The 20745-nt window shown below is 36.5% G+C and overlaps 1 protein-coding gene across 1 annotated transcript in view; it reads left to right on the plus strand.

Moving 5' to 3' along the window:
- The window catches only part of PDE11A (phosphodiesterase 11A), a 392053-nt gene that overhangs the window by 199576 nt on the left and 171732 nt on the right, over window positions 1-20745 (plus strand). The window contains exons 7-9 of the mRNA XM_039469872.2: window positions 11007-11082; window positions 13498-13565; window positions 14832-14924. Coding sequence (XP_039325806.1) covers window positions 11007-11082; window positions 13498-13565; window positions 14832-14924 — 237 coding nt within the window. The remainder of the gene's footprint in view (window positions 1-11006; window positions 11083-13497; window positions 13566-14831; window positions 14925-20745) is intronic.

Here is a 20745-nt window from a genome sequence, read left to right on the forward strand (position 1 = left end):
AGTATGCGTTGTTTTAAAGCCAAACTCTGGCTTATGGGTGGAAAAAATTATGACAAAAGATAATATAAGATTTCACAGAACCAGAGCTAAGTTTCTGAGCTTTGAATTCTGCGACCTTATGAAAATCGCTGTTTATTCTGTTACAATATTCTATGAAAAGAATGTAAGACAGAAAAGACCTACTCAATATAATATTATATTTGTAGTAGTACAAGAAACTCTCATGTTTGTGGGTCATCTGTTCACTGGTTTTGTAGTTTTATCAGTCAGCTGCTCCATGGGAACAGGGTATCCATATCTGTTTCTAAAGACATTGTCAGGATTATTATGTATATTAATTTTCTATTGCAGCAAAATAGATCACTACAAACTCAGCACTTAACACCCAATTATTATTATTACTGTTTTTGTGGATGGAGTCTCGCTATGTCGTCCAGGCTGGAGTGCAGTAGCACATTCTCGGCTCACTGCAACCTCTGCCTCCTGGGTTAAAGCGATTGTTCTGCCTCAGCCTCCTGAATAACTGAGATTACTGGCATATACCACCATGCCCAGCTAATTTTTTTAATTTTTAACAGAGACAGGGTTTCACCATGTTGGCCACGCTGGTCCTGAACTCCTGACCTCCAGTGATCCGCCGACCTTGGCTTCCCAAAAAGTGCTAGGGTTACAGGCGTGAGCCACTGTGCCCGACCAAAACAACACCTGATTATTATCTCACAGTTTCTGTGGGTCAGAAGTCTGGGCATGGCATTGCTGGGTTCTCTGCTTAGGGTCTCACAAGGCTGAAATTAAGGGGTTGGTCCTGTGGGATACTTATTTGGATCGTGGTGTTCTTTTTAAAGCTCATTCAGGTTGTTGAGAGAATTGAGTTTCTTGTAGTTGTAGATTGAGGCTCTCATTTTTCTGCTGGCCATGGCCCAGGGTTTATCTCAGCTTCCAGAGATTGCCCTTGATTCCTAGCATGTGGCCCTCTCATCACATGGCAGCTTACTTCTTCAAAGCCAATGGGAGAAGTTCACTCCAGTTGGCTGTGACAGAAGCTTACATAATATCCAGAGTGGCTTATATAATCTCAGGAGTGATTATTTCATCGTCTTTGCCATGTAATGTAACATCACCAAGGAATTGACTGTCCCATCGTATTCACAGGCCCAGTCCACGCTCAAGGGAAGGGATTATTCAAGATACGTAGAAGGCTGGAGTTGGGGGTGGTGGCAGGTGGGATTCTTAGAGGCCATCTTCGAATTTTGTCTATCATACCCTAATAAAGACTAAAATTTAGTCCATGCAAAATGCCTATCCCATGAAGCAATCTATATATCCTGATATTTTTAAATGTCTACAAGAAAAATGTAAACCACAGAGAAGTATGTTTAAAATAATGTATACAAGTATGTATAGAATAATAGATGTGGTTGTATATATATAAACAGTATATGCATATTTTTAATAGATACTTTAAGCTTAACATGTCTAAAACACAGATCACAGTCTCCTTCCCCCCAAGCCTGCCCCTCTATAGTTTCCATATCTCTATTGAGGCCACATGATCCTTCATGATTCTTATGTCAAAAAAAGTTAGGCATGATTCTCCCTGTCTCTCATGTTGAACATGAATTCATCAGGAAGTTCAATTGCATAATTTATCCAGAATCTGACCGCTTCTTACCACTAGCTGCTACCACTGAGATCCAAGCTACCGTCATCCCTGGACTATTTCATGTACAAATCCTCTTAAAGTGCCCCTCTCCTTTCACTTTTCCCCTCTATCCTCTTTTCTCAACACAATAGTTAGAGCAATTAAATTTTAAGTTATATTACAACTCTGCTCACACAGTCTTCAGTGACTCCTTATTTCACTGGAGTAAAAGCCAAATTCGCAATTCTCTCAGGTATCTACAATGCCATAAACCATCTGGCACCCTATCATCCATCTCCATCCCTTACTCATACTGCGCGATCCACACTAGTCTCCTTGTTCCTACATGCCGCTCACACGCCGACCTCAGGGAATTTGCACTGGCTACTCTCTCAGCTGAAATGCTCTTCCCCCAATAGCCGTATGGCTCATATCTTCTCCTCTTTAAGACCATTGTTCAAATGTTACCTGACAGGTGAGTCCTGATACCCTTGGTAATCCTTACCCCTCTTATCATGCTCTGGTTTTTTTTCCCATCATCTTAATATCTTCTAACATACAATTTATTCATTTATTTTCCCATTGTTTACCATCTCTCTCCTATCACTAAAATGTAAGCCCTATGAAGGTGAGGGTTTTGTTGTTTTTTTCCACTGATATATCCCCAATGCCTAGAACAATATTTAGTACATAACATTCTTGTTGAATATTGGTCAATGTTGTTGAATATATTATCTGTGTAATTTATGAATATGCTTTATGTCATGAAATACATATTGACATATGAACTTACTACATATTTATAGGAAAAGGTGAGGAAGGACTTGTACCAACCTGTTAATGGTTGCTATTTCTAAAGATGGCAGAATTAGAGCTTTTGATTTTAGTTTTGCTTTAAATTTTTCATGTGTTCATATTAATTTAATAATCATGAAAAATTTTAAAGATGTTCTAAAATCTTAGACTCTATATATTATATGAAATTATGTTGTACCAAGTTATTGTGAGTTTTCTTAAGGTTATAAACAATTTTCTAAAACCAAGATTGAAATAATACAAGATCCAAACAAATCAACTTGTCTTGCCGTATCTTTGGGGAATTCAGATGGATTATTTTCTGTTCACCTTTGCCTTTGTTTCTTGGGATTTATTCCAACTAGGAGCTTTGTCTGAGACTGTCCCAGCAGCATGTACATAAACTGTATTTGCAGATGACCTGCTCTTGTATTAGGTGACTTCTTGGAATGCGTACTCTATTTACAAATATCTTCACCATTACAATCATTCTGTCTTTGCTTTCAACTGGCATTGTGCCTCTGAATTCAACTTTCTGTAGTTAGTTGCATCCTAGTATATCATCTATGACACTTTCTGCCCTTCTCTTCTTATTAAATTCAAAGAATGCATTAAAAAATACACTAAAGCAAACAAGTCATTATTTAGTCAGTCTAAGGTATTATGTTGTATTGTTTAATTTAGTATTTCCTTACATTTGTATAGTTTTGGAGAGAATATTCAGAGCCATCACATGCAAACATTTGCTTTTGCCTACAATAAAAATGAGCACTTGGACTCAACATGTAAATAGTAAAGGTTCATTCAGCAAAGGGAATGTCAGAAATTAACTAAAAAGTGGGCAGGCCTTATGCATGGATGGATTTTGTGGTCCATTTATTTGTTACAAATTCAGGAGAGGCGGGAAACCCATTAGCACCTAGATTTCCTCTGCCATGGAAGGCCAATGCCCAGAGTTACACAGTTAACACTAAGGTGGTGTTACTTGAACTCTGTAGCTCTTCAGTCCCATGAAGTTCTTCCACGTAAAGTTTCTTCTGATTTTTTTTTTAAAGCCTGTTATAGACAACTCAGTAGTACTTACCCTTGTCATGTAGCACTTAAGGATATTGGGGCTCCAGGCTCAGATTCTCTCTTAGAGCATTAAAGCCCATTTTGCCTGTCAGATCTTTGTGGTGGAGCACTCCTGCACTCCCATTCAGTGGCTGCTGATAGCTAGCCTGGCAGGACAAGTCATTCTCTATTTTCTGTAACACCTTCTGATCTATCAATTATGCTTCTGTTACAAAGGGAAATGTGCAAAATTGAAAACATGAAGAGACAAAGCTCTGTGGATCAGCTGAAATGCCTTTGCTCTTGGCAAGCTTTTCTGTTTCTGTTACTTAGTGTGAACCAGTTTGAGAACCTTTCCTGAGAAGAAGGGTAGATTGGACAGTAGACATAAGAATTACAGATGAGCAGGAGGGGAGCGAAGGTTAAGGGTTAGGGAGATTACTAAGACTTAAATAAAATATAGAATGGGGTAGCAGTATGTAGTGAAAACAAATACAAGTCCCACAGTTCTAAGAATCCAACAGACTTTGCTGCATGGGCAGTGGAGAAAATACTGCAGCTCCAAGCACAATCATCTATTTTGTTAGGAATTTAAAGAATTATGTACAGGCACAAGTCTACAAACCACTAGGACTGATCCTAGGTGCAGGTAAGGTAGGCCAAACTCAATTCTCTCTCTATTATTTAATGGAAATCAAGGGACTGACTTGGAACATTGGCTCCCTCAGCTTGTCCTGTTACTAGAGTTTCTCACCAATAGATTATTGCTTTACATTATTGTTAAAGTTGTACATATCTTTCTAGAGAAAGGAAATACACTAAACATTAATAAATAGTATCATATTCTCAACAATTTTTTTAACCTATCCTTTGACCACCTTTGCGAGGTTGAAAAATATAACAAGTACATGTTGATAGCTCCGAGAGCAGAACCATCTTTAATTAGATCCATTAATTGGAAAGGCCCCATGAGGACAGAAACTAGGTAACATTTTTAAGTAGACATGTCTTTAATTGGAAAGAACTAAGCACTCCCAGAAATATATTTACTTTAACTGTTGCCTTCTAGAAAGGCTGCTTTGTCTCATGTGGTCTAACTTTTGAGATTTTAACGGTGTGAATGTTAAACCAAAAATGACCAAGCAGGCACCCTGTGGAACATTGGAGCAGTTATTTTTTGGCAGGTATTCTTTTCAATATTAGTAATATTTGTATCTGTAAAACTCCTTATAAATTTTGAAACCCTTTCACACACAAAATTTCATAAAACAACTTGGAAAACAAGAAAAAGCACAAAGATGACAATGAGCAGTGAGGTCAAAATATGGAGATAACCAATGTTACCATTTTGGTGTTCAGGAGATAAATATTAATGAAAAAATTGAGGCATTGAAACTTTGGGTGACTTTGTTGGGGTGCTGTGGCTGATGGGCATTTTTGAGCTCCATTGACTGATTCGATGTGTTGAGTTGGGGTTATCTGGTGAACAAGAATGATTCTTTCCTTCATACTTGCTTATTACTCTTTCTCCCTGTTTGGAATTTATTCTTTAGACATCTTGTGCTTCTTTAATCTCCCTTCTCCTCTTCCTCCAGCCCTACAGAGGATAAAATGGACTCCTGGGCCTTGTCGTTTCTTATGGTTACATGAACTAACCTGGATTAGCACAGTTTTCCAGAAACAATAGCTGCTGCCACAAATAGCCAATTAAGGAATTGCATTAATGATATTACAGTGGAAAAATTCACTCTCCTCACACTCTGCCATCCTTCCTTGTTCTCTTCTTCCACCTAGTTGGGCTCATCAAGCATGTAAATCATCACCATTCCTTGGCCTGACCTCCTTCCTCAACCACAGTGGAAACACTTTAAAGACACCCTCTGCATTCTCTGATGCTTCTGTCTCCTCCTGTGCTCAGCCCACACAAGACTCCAGCTCTGAATAGATGCAGCTTTGCTTTCTTAGTGTGACCTTCCTCTCCTCCAGGACTAACCACTTGACTTTTATTCCTGATCATATCCTTTCTTCCCTTGACCATTTTTGCCTTCAATTATCCTACTGTATTGCTAAATTCAGTTAGCTATTTTCAGTGCTTATCTTATTAGACTATTCTATAGCATTGGACACTGTTGTTCCCCCTTAGTTCTGCTTAGAAAACAACTTCTTCCCTTATGGACAAATTGTCTGTGTTTATTATCTAAAATTTACAAACTAGGAACAATAATTTTAAAATTCTCATAGCCAAGAAATTCAGACGAGTTTGAGCACATTCAGCGTGGTATGACGGTAGACAGCCAAGAAATTCTGAGGAAACTATTATGGTCATAATTTTTCCGGGATTCTTCAATGTATATGATATGCTTTTATATACCCACAGGCATGTACACTATTATCATTTAATACATTAAATGTTTTCCATATGAGTAACTATTCTTCTATAGCATGATTTCAATTAGATGCATAATATTTGTAGGAATGTGCTATGATTTACTTAACCAACTCCCTCCAGTTGAATATTCATGTAATTTTAATAAATCACTAAGATAAATAATGCTATGGTTCACACTTTTACATGTAAAGTTTTGGGCATAGCTTTGATAATTACCACAGGATAAATTCCTACATGTGAAATTGATAGGTCAAAGAGTATGTGCTTAGACTTTTTAAGCTCTGGATACACATCAATAAACCTATTTCCAGAAAGGTTGTAGAAATCTGTTCACACATTACAGATGCAGTAAAGCCTTCGGGTTAAAAGCATGAGCTTTGGAGTTCTTGTCCATCCCTGTCACTGATGTCACTTTTTTCTTCTAGCACTAAATATTATGTTCGCCAAAGTTCAATTTTTAGTCTTTTTGTAGGACAAATTTTCTCTTGGTGATTTTACCCATGCAATTAACACAGAGAACTGATGACTCCAAGATTAGTATCTCCAGCCTCTCTCACTTGTAACATGTGTCCATTGGGAGTTTGTATTATTTCCCTCAAATTTCCTGTGTTCTCCACTTCAAGGAACTCTTCCACCTTTATGCAAACCAGAAACCTCATTGTCATCCTCCATGGGGATGGGAGAGTGTGTACTCCCACTTTCCCAGAATAAAAAACTCTTTTGGAGAACTGTAATGCTTTAAAAGTGATGGGTAAACAACATCCTCTTTTATTTAACTGGTGAACAGCCTAAAGTTTTTTTCTCACCACCAGCTTCCAAATTATTTTTCTTCCTGCATGTTACTTTTCTTCTTGCTCATTGTGATCTGTCCCTCAGCTGCTCAAATTTTGTAGGAGAGGTTAGACAGGGGCTACTGTTGTCCCAGAGTTGTCAGAGACAATTTTGTTTACTACTCCATGCTGCCTCAGACCCAGTGGTCGGCACAATGCTATGTGACCCTCCCTCAGCAAAACAAAGCGGACCCAGCCATGCTAGTGCTGCTGTGGGTAGCCTAAGTCTATAGATTATACTCTGAAACCTCTCTAAAATTGGCTTTCTTCTCTTCATGCTTACTGGTATTGCCTTAATTCAGATTTTATCCTTAGGGAGAGGAAGAAAACCAGTTTTTTTTTTTTTTTGGAAGTTAATTTGATGGATGTGTTTTTGCTTTTGGCTGTGTTCCTTTGAGTCAGCCTCTCCCATCGAAGGCAGTTAATCTCTCTAAGTCTCATCTGATAAGAGAGGATGATAACAGTACCTGCTTCCTGGGGTGGTTGTAAAAAGTATAAAATAATGTATTAAAAAGTGCTGAGCAGAGTGCCAGACACAGAGTGAATATCCAACAAATGTGAGCTTATCATCGTCACTGTTGTCTTTGAAGACAACTGTAAAGAGTCTCAAGCTGTTCCTGATTTCTCTAAACAGAATCAGTTGTTGTCTTTCCAACAGTGTTTGAACTTCCTCTACTTGGACACTGATTTTATCTCAATATTGCTATCTTTCCTAGACTGTGAGTACCTCAAGTGTAATGACTATGTGAATTCTTTTTTCTATCTTCAATACTAAGCAATGTGTCTGGTGTGTAGGAGGTGGTAAATAAATATTTTTTGGGCCGGGCGCGGTGGCTCAAACCTGTAATCCCAGCACTTTGGGAGGCCGAGGCGGGTGGATCACGAGGTCAAGAGATCGAGACCATCCTGGTCAACATGGTGAAACCCCGTCTCTACTAAAAATACAAAAAATTAGCTGGTCCTGGTGGCAAGTGCCCGTAATCCCAGCTACTCAGGAGGCTGAGGCAGGAGAATTGCTTGAACCCAGGAGGCGGAGGTTGTGGTGAGCCGAGATCGCGCCATTGCACTCCAGCATGGGTAACAAGAGTGAAACTCCATCTCAAAAAAAAAAAAAAAATTAAATTAAATTAAATTAAAAATAAATAAATAAATAAATATTTTTGGGAAGAGTACACCAGATGAATGATTTATGCTTATGTTTTTGGTTTTGCATCTGGAATTGTCAAATATCAGTTGATATAATTCACTCTATGGACAAACTAAAAAAGAAAAAAAATCACATAATCTAAAATTACATGGTAAAATGTATAACAATTAAAGGATAAGATGATGTGATCATGTGGCAGGAAAATACAAAACACTTTAAAGGTAAGACATTAAAGTTAATAATTGAATGTAGCAAGATTGATGGATACAAATTAAATATTAAAACATCAATTTTATTTTTATGTACCAATTACAAGCAATAGAAAATAAAATATTAACATTATTTACAATATCATTAAGTTTTTAAACATCAAGATACATATATAACAAATTACGTGTAAAAACGCTGCATGGGAAAACTACCAAACTTTGCCAAGAGAAATTTTAAGAGCCTTAAATAAATTAAGGGATATTTATGGATTGAAAGACTCAGTTTTTTAAAGGTGTCAATTCTCCCCCAAATTGGTAGATTCAAAAAGTACCAATAAAAATCCCAGGAATGTATGTGTATGTGTATAAACTGCAAATTGATTCTAAAATTGATATGGAAATGCCAGAGGCCAAAAATAATAAAGACATTCTTGAAGAAGGACAAAGTTGGAGGATTTGCATTACCAGATACTGAGCCTTATTATACAACTATATTATTTAAGGCAGTGTGGTATTGGCATAAGGAAAGATACCTAGATCAATGGAATAGAATAGGGAGTTCAGAAACAGATCCAAATAGATATGAACAGTTGATTAATGAAAACAATGGCATAGTAGAGTGATGGGGAGAGGTATTGCTTTTTCACTCAAAACAGTGGTGGATAAATTGAATATGCTTTTCAAAAAAAATTTTGATTTCTAGCTCGTATTATACATGAAAATCATTTTCAGTTGGATTGTAAATTTAAATGTGGAAGTTAATAAGGATTCTAGGTAAAGAACAGAAGAATATCTTCATAAGGTTGGGGTATGGAAAGATTTCTTGAATAAGACCAAAAAATTACTAACCATAAATTTAAAAATTGAAATATTTGACTAAATCATATTAGGGACCTCTGAATCAAAAGACACCATTAGCAGAGTGGAAAAACAAGTCATAGAATAAGAAAAGTATTTTTAATACATATACCCAGCAAAGGGCTCTTATCCAGAATATAGAAGAAACTTTTACAAGCCAGTTTTAGAAAGTCAGACAACCCAACTGGAAAAAAAGGCCAAAGTTCTGAACAGGCACTTCATGAAAAAGTATAGAAGTAGATGATAAGTATATGAAAAGTATCTCAACTTCATTAATCATAAGTAAGAAAATCATAAATTTATTGGCCAAATTTGGACACGTTAGGGAATGAAAGGCATATTATTAATAATTGTGTCAGGAAAACAGACTTAAACCAGGATTTATGGTCACTCTAGTCATCAGAGATAATCAAATTTCTTTCACAAGGAGATAAAACCACATATCTATCAGAATTGTCAATTTTTTAAAAAAAACCCTGACAACATCAAATATTGGTGATGATGTAAATTAACTGGAACTCTCATACACTTCTCGTTAGAAGGTAAATTGGTACCACTACTTTGCAAAATTTTAAAAATATATCTGTTGAAGCTGAACATGTGAATAACTCAGCAATTCTATTATAGGTATATGCCTATCCAAAATGCATATGTGCACTAAGTATGTACAAGAATTTTGATAATTGCATTATGTGTAATTGCTACAAATAGTGTTTATCAAGCATAGAATGAATTAACAATATTATATTCATATAGTGGGATATGAAGCTGCCATGAAAATCACCAAAATGAATGCATCTCAAAAACATAATATGCAAAAGAAACCAGACACAAAAGAACACACATTCAGTGATTCATTTTATATAAAGTTAAGAGAGAGCAAACTGATGTATGGTGTTAGAAGGCCATATAGTGATTGTCTTTTGGGAAGAGGGAAGGGGCATGGAGGTGCTTCTGGGGTGGTGATAATATTCTGTTTCTTGATCCTGATGGTAGTTGCATAGGTCTATTCATTTTGTAAAAAATCCATTAAACTGTGTACTTACAATTTTTGGGGCCTTTCTACATCCATCTTCGAAAAACATTGAAAAATAGAAACTAACATATTGGCACAATGAATAGAAGGTATCTAGAAAATTAACATACCAAAGAGAAATGTCAAAAAGAAAGACATCCAAATATAAGATTTAGGTGTGTAAATTAACTTTTAGTTTCAAGCGTTTAAAATATGTCACTTTTACCTTAAACAAAAAATAGTTTAAAATGTTTTTTTATCTCAATATCCATGATCCAAAATCTTGGTATCTTCTTGTTTTCTCCTATTGTATTGGAACAGTAGATTGACCTTTCTCACTGAAAATCAAGGTCATATTAACTGACTAAGACCCTTTCACTCTTAGCAGTTTCTCTCTAACAATTCAAATATTGACTATTGTTTTTAATATTAAATGGTGTTTGTTACTCAATGTTTGATATTGATAATTATATCTCTGCATTTTAAATCTGTCACCTCCTGGTATCTGTTGAGGAACAGTAGGAAGATCTTCAAGCCTCTACATTTATCTTACCTTTTTTGTATATACATTTGACAACATATGTGATAATCTAGTAACAGTAAAAATATACAGTGTTAAAAGTAAATGTAAATATGATAGCATTATAAGCACAAACTTTTTTTTACTAACAAGTGTGCTCAGTCAAAGATAAATGGTGACCACTGGTTTAATTAAAGTGCTTTAAATACTCAGAAAAGAAACAGTTGCTGGAATTCTTGCCTGCTGGGGTGGTCTTGATTAAGACAGTTTCATGTCCAGTTCTCTATGGCTACAGGGATTGGAGGAGGTCATGTTGGTTTGGGATTTTTTTGGTTGATTCATATTTGGCTTGGGTTTGATTTCTGTAGGATGTTCATTGTGATGAAGGAGGCAGGTAAGTGAGTTTTTGCATTACAAAATTAAGTTAAAATGTATAAAAAAACTTTTTAAAAGTTATTTTTGAATATCTGTTATACAGAATGGTAAAATGTAAATCAAAAATGAATAGTTAATATTCAATTTTAATTAACTTCTTTCTTGTTTTCTAGGCAGACCAGATATCTGGTTTTCACATAAGATCTGTTCTCTGTGTCCCTATTTGGAATAGCAACCACCAAATAATTGGTAAGAAATTACCTAAATAATTAAACTTCTTGAATAAAGAAACAGAAATTTGCTTTAAAGTACTCCCGTATCTTTTGTGCGTGTTCCCTCTTTTTACACCCAGGACTCATCAAACTGTGTCTCACACTCTTGTATAATCTCATAAGTGCAGACTCCTGAAGAATCAACATTAACCACAACTTGAACAAATAATTACTAAGTTGAAAGAACCAATAAATTTTAAAGTTGAAGAAAATCTGAGTTTTCAACCAATAGAACTCTTTTACCTCACCTTGTGGAAGTAGTGGCAGAGAGAGAGAGAGAGGATAAAAAAATTAAAGAGAGAGAGAGAGAAATGACTTCAAGAAAACTACAAAGTTAGTAGAAGGTCAAGATTAAAACTCAGGCTTCCTAACTTCTAGTACAGACTTTCTTACTATGTCAATGTGTTTATATCTGTGCTTTTATACATGGTGTAAAGGCAAAGGAATAAAGAACACTATCTATTGGACATATACTGAGCATACATCTTTCTGCCTGGGCAGTTCTCAAATAGGCCATATTTTCCCATAATAAAGGAATCATGGGTGAAAAACAGCTTCCAATTTTTACTTCCTCCATTCCCCTTTCCTTCTCCTCAAAAAATTCGACCAGGAAAGCATTAAAGTCAAGAAAGAAGCCCCAGCAAGAATTCATGGTTGAAATAGAGAAGTCATGAAGGATGGCATAATTAGTTGAAATTATTGAAACACAATAAAAATGTGACTTTTTTTCCTAAGAGACATAAGAACACTAATTCATTTGGTAACTAATGCATCTATTTGCCTATCTCTGCTTCCCTCTAAAATTGCCTGTTAAAGTCTAAAGCACTGCTGCTTATTAAAGGATTTAATATTCTGTTAGTGTTGTCAAGATCTGAATTCTGAGATAATTTTTTTCATCAGCTTAATCTGCATAAAAATATTGATACATTATTGAAGATGAAGAATATTCTAAGATTTGGGATCTAAGCTTCTAGTACAAATAATTAAACCACATCATGCACAGAGTTTTAAATAAATTTATGTTTAAAGAGAAAGTTTATAAGAAACACCATGTGTTATCTGTTGATATTCCATGGCAATCTCACAGTTCTACATTTCAATCCTAGTGGTAAACATCCATTATTACTTCCAAATTAGAACCATAGTTTTCCTGGTTACATGCTAATAGTTTTGTGTTTCATTTTATATATATATATATATATATATACACACACACACACACACACATATACATATATATATATATATCTTCTAGCATAGGATGACCTACCTCCCTGGTGGGAAGTTGGGTGTTTTTAAAAATACAAGCATATTTTAGAATTATAGCTGTTTTTTTTTCCCTCTGTGCTAAATGAGGACAAAGGCTAATGGTTTTCAAGGTAGTTGATTTTTCTTGTTAAACTTGTGTGTTTTGAAATTCATGCCCTAAAACATCTGGTATAATGCTAAAAGTGAACATTGGAAATAGTAACCACTCATAAATTAAATTTTTAGAATTACATGTACCCCATTGGTAGCAGGCAACAGAACTAACCTTGCTTTGAGGGTTAACTGTATTAATCAGCTTTTATTGTTTGTAGTTCCTAACATTTCTTGAATATTTACTCTGAGTGAAGCAATATGCTAAGTGCTTTACAAACATTCTAACATTTTCTCATTTAATCGTCATAACCCTCTTAGACAGTTAACATTTTAATCTCCATTTTACAGATGAGGAAATTGCGTGCTAAAAAAGTTAGGTAACGTCCCCAAGGTCACACACCTGATGGTGGAGTTAAAGTTTGAACCTAGACCATCTAAGTCCAAAGCTTTTGTTCTTAGGTACGATGCCATACTGCCCCTCTCAAGTATTGTGCTTCAGAAAATGAAATATATATATATATATATATATATATATATATACAAACACACATATATATTCATATATTCAGTTGAAATATATATGTAACTGAATACACACACATATTCAGTTACATCTATACTAGGTTGTATATATAATTGTGTGTGTGTATATATATATATTCTCATATGTATACACACAAATACATATGTGTATATATATATATACACACACACACACACACACACACACACAAACATACTTATTAATATAGGGGGGATATATTCAAGTTACTGTAACTAGTCATCTAGAATCAGATTAATGCCTTGGTAGAACTCCAAACTCTACTGAGATCTAGTCTAAATAAATCAGCCTTGAAGATAGACTGCACACCTCAGATTTATTCTCATGAAATCAGCAGGCACTTGAGAGACCAGAGTTTAAACTGAGTGTAGTTCCCTAAAGGAAGCATAGAGTTATCTGTGGGTTACTCTATTAGAGAAACAATGTCTAGTACTAAAAATGACCACATAATTCACTCTTTTCCCACAGGAGTGGCTCAAGTGTTAAATAGACTTGATGGGAAACCTTTTGATGATGCAGATCAACGACTTTTTGAGGTAAGAAAATAAATGTATAAACCAAGATTTATACGGAGTCATCAATAGTCCCCTGGTTGAGGCTTGCCCAAATTTGAAAAGACAAATAATTATTAATCAATTATTATTATACTTAAATGAAGGACAGAATTTACAGGAAGATTTAAGGAATGTATAAATGCTTAAGTGAGATTTGATCCTATTTTTTTATGAATTGGATTATTTTGTAACCATCCATTATTTTTATCCTAACTTTATTACAGAATTTCCCTCTCCTTGGCCGGGCGCGGTGGCTCAAGCCTGTAATCCCAGCACTTTGGGAGGCCGAGGCGGGTGGATCACGAGGTCGAGAGATCGAGACCATTCTGGTCAACGTGGTGAAACCCCGTCTCTACTAAAAATACAAAAAACTAGCTGGGCATGGTGGCGCGTGCCTGTAATCCCAGCTACTCAGGAGGCTGAGGCAGGAGAATTGCCTGAGCCCAGGAGGCGGAGGTTGCGGTGAGCCGAGATCGCGCCATTGCACTCCAGCCTGGGCAACAAGAGCGAAACTCCATCTCAAAAAAAAAAAAAAAAAAAAAAAAAAAAGAATTTCCCTCTCCTTTTCTCCAATTGTTATTGTCTTATTCTTGTCTCGCTTATGTGTGTTCAGAGTCATGAAACCCTAAGCCAGCTCTGCCAGGTGTACCGCCTTCACTTTTCTCTTGTTTATGTGCTTCCGTTCATTCCTTCCATGCTCTCTAGCTGAAGAGGTTAGCCTTGAATGGGCTTCCTCATAGACTGTACCAGTAGCCAGAACGAAAACTCATGTTTATCTTTCTCTAGTCAAGAATACCTCATAGCTTCTTTATTAATGGTTCTAACTCAGTCCTCCTTCCCCTTAACACTTACCCCATGGTTACATTAACTTAGCTTTTTACCAAAATATTGTATAGCCTAGCAACTAAAAGACGTTGCTTTGGTTAAATAGAATGGATTTACTAATATCATCCACAACCTAAATAAATTAAGAACCCATTTAAACAGACTATAAGTTTGTTTAAACATATGAAGTAGTTTCACTACAATGACATTAAATTCATAATTTTTTCTCATGCGCAGTGTGAGCTATAAAGTTGTTATATAATAATAGTAATTAAGAATTTTAATATGCTTATTTCCCCAAGGCCTACCTCTGTGTACAATAAGATTGTATTTCAGACCCATCCCTGGTAACTCCCCGCTTTCATATTAGATTTTACCAATGAGTTGCTGCAACGTTTAATTAGCAGGTTTGTACTTTCCTAGGCTTTTGTCATCTTTTGTGGACTTGGCATCAACAACACAATTATGTATGATCAAGTGAAGAAATCCTGGGCCAAGCAGTCTGTGGCTCTTGATGTAAGTACAATATTTATGTCAGGTTTGTATGCTGCTAGCTCTAATTTATGAAGGAAAAAAATTCCCTGGATATGGGGCTCAAATTTTACATGTCTCAAATTTTAATTATCTATTTATTGGTCCTTAATCATTTTAGGTCGTGGGTTTACATTTCATGAAGTCTAGAAAAACACAATGTTGCATAGGGTTCACAGATACCCTGAAGTCTATTCATATATGTCCTATATTTAGATATAGATTTTTATAATTATATTTATTAAATAGTGATAATCCAAAGATAATTCAGCAGGATTTAAAATTTATTTTAAACTTAGATTCAAAGATATATATATATATATATATATATGTGTGTATATTCTGTAAAGTCACAACTTTTCTTATCATAGGAGAAAATTTCACTACAAGGATATGTGACCTAGGTGGGGAAAGCTGCTCCTGTCATTATCTGATTCTCTTTCTGCCTCCCTCCGCCAGCACATGTCCCATCAAGAACATGGACCTGTTCCCATGTCTGCACATGTGTCCTCTCAGACCCATTAAGCTCCGAAAGAGCAGTTCTAATCTCCCCTAAATCTCAGATGCTTGTTTTGACCCAAGACTTATTTTTTCTTCTAGCTTCTGCTCTGTAGACTTTTTTTTTCCTTTCTTTGAGATGGAGTCTTGTTCTGTTGCTCAGGCTGGAGTGCAGTAGTGTGATCTCAGCTCACTGCAGCCCCTGCCTCCCAGGTTCAAGCGATTCTCCTGCCTCAGCCTTCCAAGTAGCTGGGATTATAGGCAGCCACCACCATGCCCAGCTGATTTTTATATTTTTAGTAGAGATAGGGTTTCACTGTGTTGGCCAGGCTGGTCTTGAACTCCTAACCTCAGGTTATCTGCCCACCTCGGCCTCCCAAAGTGCTACGATTATAGGTTTGAGCCACCACGCCCAGCCTGCTCTGTAGATTTTACCAAAGATTTTCTTTATATCTATGAAATGCTTATTAAGTAGGCAAAATAAAATGTCAGCGCCAAGATATAGAAGAGTATGATATGATGCATAGGAAATCTTCAAAATATTCTGTGTGTTAAGCCAGATGTAAGAAGTAGGCAAATCGATGTTACCTTCACTACTCTGATTTGAGATGTACAAGATATAAAATTATAGTTATCTATGTATGTGCTTTTAATTTTCTGGCTAAATTATGAATTCTAGAAGCACAGGGATTTTTATTTGCAATGCCTAGCAGGGTGCTTAGCACAAAGAAGGGATTTATTGAATAATTTTTGAATGAAGGGTGGGAGGGAAAAAAGGAGGAAGGAAAGAGTCAAGGTAAGGGATGCTTTTCGTCCTTCTGAGATAGCCCTGCTTTGTTCATATGTAATTTTTTTTTACAGTAAGGACTAAAAACAGTATCTATAGGATAAATCAATAAATGGGTGAACTGTAAACATGCAACCAACTGATAAGACTCATTAGTAGAGCAATAAGGTCTGTGTGCAAAACTGTTTTCAAATCCTGGATCTGTCATCTGCCTCACTTGTGAGAATTAAATGAGATGAGGCATATGAAGATGTTAATAAGCATTCAATAAAATCATAGAAATAATGCTATTATTATTTGTAGTATTGTATTTATTACTGAGAAATCACCATGGATTGGGGGGAAATAGCAAAATACAGGAATTTAGAACAGCAAATGTTGAGTTATGCCTCCTTCACCATCATCAAATTCTGATCTCCAGTGTTGCTTCACCCATTATGGTTTAGTATCTATAGCTATAAAAAGAAGACACACCATACACTAGTTCCATCTAAATCCTACTTCATTATGTCACAGTATAATTAACACACAAAGAGGGAACACCTTACATATACCTATATTCTTATTCCTCACCTACCTCTGGCACATCGTCATCCTCTTGAGAAGGAGCTAGAATAACTGAGTTGCAGCATGAATGGCCATTTACCTCCAGATGGGAAGATTCAGTAAAAGGCACCACTCTTACTGGCACTGCTCCTGCTCCAATGAGCCACAGTTACCATTATCTAGAAAACACTCATGTACCCTAGAATGTCTAGCCTCAGTCTCCTTACCCATGAATTGGTTATTTCAGTTCATAGTGAACACTTCTCGTTTATGTAACTCAGATCTCTCTGTCCTTAGACACAAAAATTATTATCAACTCTGCCAAATCTCCAACCCAACTCTTAGCTTTGTGACAATCTTAAACTTTCAAGAAGGTGATTTATAGGTGATGACTCGTATGTTCCACATGCTTTATTTTGTGCCAGTGTCGAAAGTGGCATTCCCAGTCAGAATTATGGCGTTACCATCTTGCTCTCACCCCTTCCACTGTCAACCAACTCCCACCCCACTGAGTACAAAATTCTTGACACTAGTGATAAGGTGGTGTCTACCGCACTCCCTGGCTTAGGAATCCACATTCAAGAGTATCTGGAAGGATTTCTTATCCTGAGGACTTTATACAGACAAAAAAATTATTTTTTGAGAACTACTAAACCCAAATTCAGGAATGAGATATACATATATTATAATATACATTAACTTCTAAATAAATATATATTTTTAAATTTATGTATTTATTATACATGAATATGTGTAAGCATATTTTTATAAATATTTATATTAAAAGTATGTATTTATAACCTGCTTAGTCCCATAAAAGATTTGAGCTACTTTATAAGACTATAAATGATCCAGCAAAAATTTTTTTAAAGTAAAATGGTAATAACAGAGCTGAGAGAGAGAGAGAAAGCCAGGAGGAATGGAACCAAATGCCGCGTTACCCTCTGTCATTCCTATCTCTTCTTTCCGAGGTTCTGGGTTAGCCCTTTCCCCTTTTCCACTGTGGCTAAGGAAAGATTCTTCACTCAGGGGTAGCCAGGTTCTCTTCTCCTTGTGTTCTTTCATTTTTCCTTATTCTCTTCCATTTTTGTCCTGCTTGACCTTGACCCCAAAACAGCTGTGTCTAAACGTAGCTCTTTCAATCCCATAACCTTATTGCAATGTGTGTGTGTGTGTGTGTGTGTGTGTGTGTGTGTTTTTCCAGTTAGCAACAAGAGTGGAGGGAAATAATCCATTCCACAGTACTCAGTAACAAAAACCACCCGAGAATCCTTTCCTTCCTTAGAAAGGGAGCACACATAGTTCATGGCCTAGAGTTAATGGGAATACATGTCTTGCTGTGTGTTCATGAGTCTCAAGAGACAGAACCACACTGTTCTCTTTGGGAAATATCCTATTCCCAAAGCATTTTTAACAAAAATACTTACGTTTGTGGTACATCCTCTGAAAGTAATATTCTCCACATAAATTCTCAGGAAAGACTAATAATCCCCACAAATGGGGCAGAGTATAGTCTCTAAAACACTCAGAGCTCACTAGAAATAAATTTTAAACATAAAAAGATAGGGCCTTTAACTGTATTTTTTCTCCCAAACAGCCATTGATTTCCATATATTTATTTAATACTGGGTACTTTTCCTAATGATTTTGTTACCAGGAGGTGCAGGACTCAGTTCTTGTCTTGCTGGGGAGAAGAATTTAGCCAAGAGGCCAATTATTAATGTAAGCAAAAGATTTATTGAAAGCAAATAAAGATTACAGAGTTGGTTGACCTAAGGACACTCCAGGAGAGGAGCAGGCTGGTCTAGCTGGAGAAACAGGAGTAGTAGCAGCAAGGGTTGGGTAGAAGCAGAGACAGTGCACGCTGAAAGATGAGGCAGAGCAAGCTGTTCCAGAGGGAATAAGCCAGCTGCAGCCCTGGGATTTCTGCATTGTGGTTATTGGGGCACTGTTTCTTCAAGTTTCTGCTTCTGCCTCAAGTCTCCACCTTTGTCTTTGTCTAGTTCCCACTTCTGCCTTAAGTCCCCACCTTTTCCCCCACCTAGTTTCCACCCCAAATTTGTGGGATCCTTCCCTACAGTTAGTTCACATGTATATACTGGCCAGTGTTGAATATGAATTCTACATAATCTTACTCATTATCACCACCTGAACAAGGTTGGAAAGTGGTTAAATCTGTACTTATTGCACCTGTGTATCTCTTAGGTGCAACAAGTGCAAAAATTTCTCCTTTTTCCCTCTTTCCCCTAATGTAGCTAGCTACATTCTGATGGGTTAATTGCAGCATGAATGATTACTGGGAGTCTTAAGGGGTATCTCTTTCTGCATAGGTATTTCTCTTCCTCTCTGCTCATAACTAGGATGCATGTTTTGGGTGGTCTCTGGGGTATGAGATTTTTCCAAACCTCCCTTTTCTCAGGAGACTGCCCTCCTGCTCATATCTAGCTTATCTGTCTACTCAAACAATATGAAATACCACATTAAATTATATAAATTCATATATATATATATATATATATATATATATATATATATATTCAAGTACATTTCTTCACATGTTACTTTGTTCCATCAATCTGCCTATTTCTAAACCAGAACTTCATTGCTTTAAGTACACTTTTAATGCAAAAGATCTTGCTTTGTGTCAGTATCCCCTGCAGAAGGAGGTTGCTGACTTTATCCATGCAAAAGGCAGTGTAGGGAGAAGATTTAATGTTGATTTTAGTATTAGCCTGAGCAGTTAATTAGGCTTGAATCCTGATTCAGTAGCTATCGATCGTGGGCAAACTACTTAATCTCTCCATCTCTTTTTTTTCATATGTCAAATGGGTATAAGAAGCCTGTTTTCCCCACAAATATATACACCTACCATGTACCCACAGAAATTAAACATTAAAAAAAATTTACACCTATTTTAAAAGTTACAAAAAAAAATAATGCAGGATAAGTGTTTAGAAAGAGTGTTTAGTTATAATTTGTTCTTAATAAAAGTTAGTTGTTCTTACCAACCAGTGCGCCTGCAGTCCTTCATCTCCATTGAGTTTTGTCTGCTTAGCCCAAGATTTCCTGTAAGACTATTCTGATTGGGGAGCCATAATTTTTTCTTTTGCCTGTTTTGCCTGTTTTTGTTTTTGTTTTTGTTGTTGTTGTTGTTGTTGTTGTTGTTGTTGTTGTTGTTTTGAGACAGAGTTTCACTCTTGTTACCCAGGCTGGAGTGCAATGGCACGATCTCGGCTCACTGCAACCTCCGCCTCCTGGGTTCAGGCAATTCTCCTGCCTCAGCCTCCTGAGTAGCTGGGATTATAGGCACATGCCACCATGCCCAGCTAATATTTTGTATTTTTAGTAGAGACGGGGTTTCACCATGTTGACCAGGATGGTCTCGATCTGTTGACCTTGTGATCCACCGGCCTCAGCCTCCCAAAGTGCTGGGATTACAGGCTTGAGCCACCGCGCCCGGCCTGTTTTGCCTGTTTTATCAGGAAAATCACTTCCTGCTTAAAGTCAGAGCTGAAAACAGATCGCCTGTTTCCCAGTTCTGTGATACATGCTGCTTCGTCACACCACTGAACATCCCAGAAGCACTGCAAGTGCAGCTGCTCCGGGCACTACCGCTTGCTCAATGCAGGCCCATTGTCTGCAGCTTGTGTTACTATCTATGCACCTGCAGAAAAGACTACGGCATAGAAATACAAAATTTACCATGTCAGAAACAGAACAGGTCTTGAAAAGCTAGACATCTCCAAGGACAAAGCTCCCCCAAAAGACTTGTCATGCAAGGCAGTCCCTTCCTTGTTGTCACATATTGGCAACTTCAACTCATTTCAGTCATAATTTACACATGGTGAGAAACAGAAATGTAAGCATATAAAACATTTTCTACTGTTCTGGCCTTTAAAAATTGGAGTGACTAATACAGTATCCAGATTTTGTTTAACAATTGAATTATCAACTCAATTATTTTGATAAGTTTTT

Source organism: Saimiri boliviensis, chromosome 5 (assembly GCF_048565385.1).
Source record: "Saimiri boliviensis isolate mSaiBol1 chromosome 5, mSaiBol1.pri, whole genome shotgun sequence".
Classification (NCBI taxonomy): domain Eukaryota; kingdom Metazoa; phylum Chordata; class Mammalia; order Primates; family Cebidae; genus Saimiri; species Saimiri boliviensis.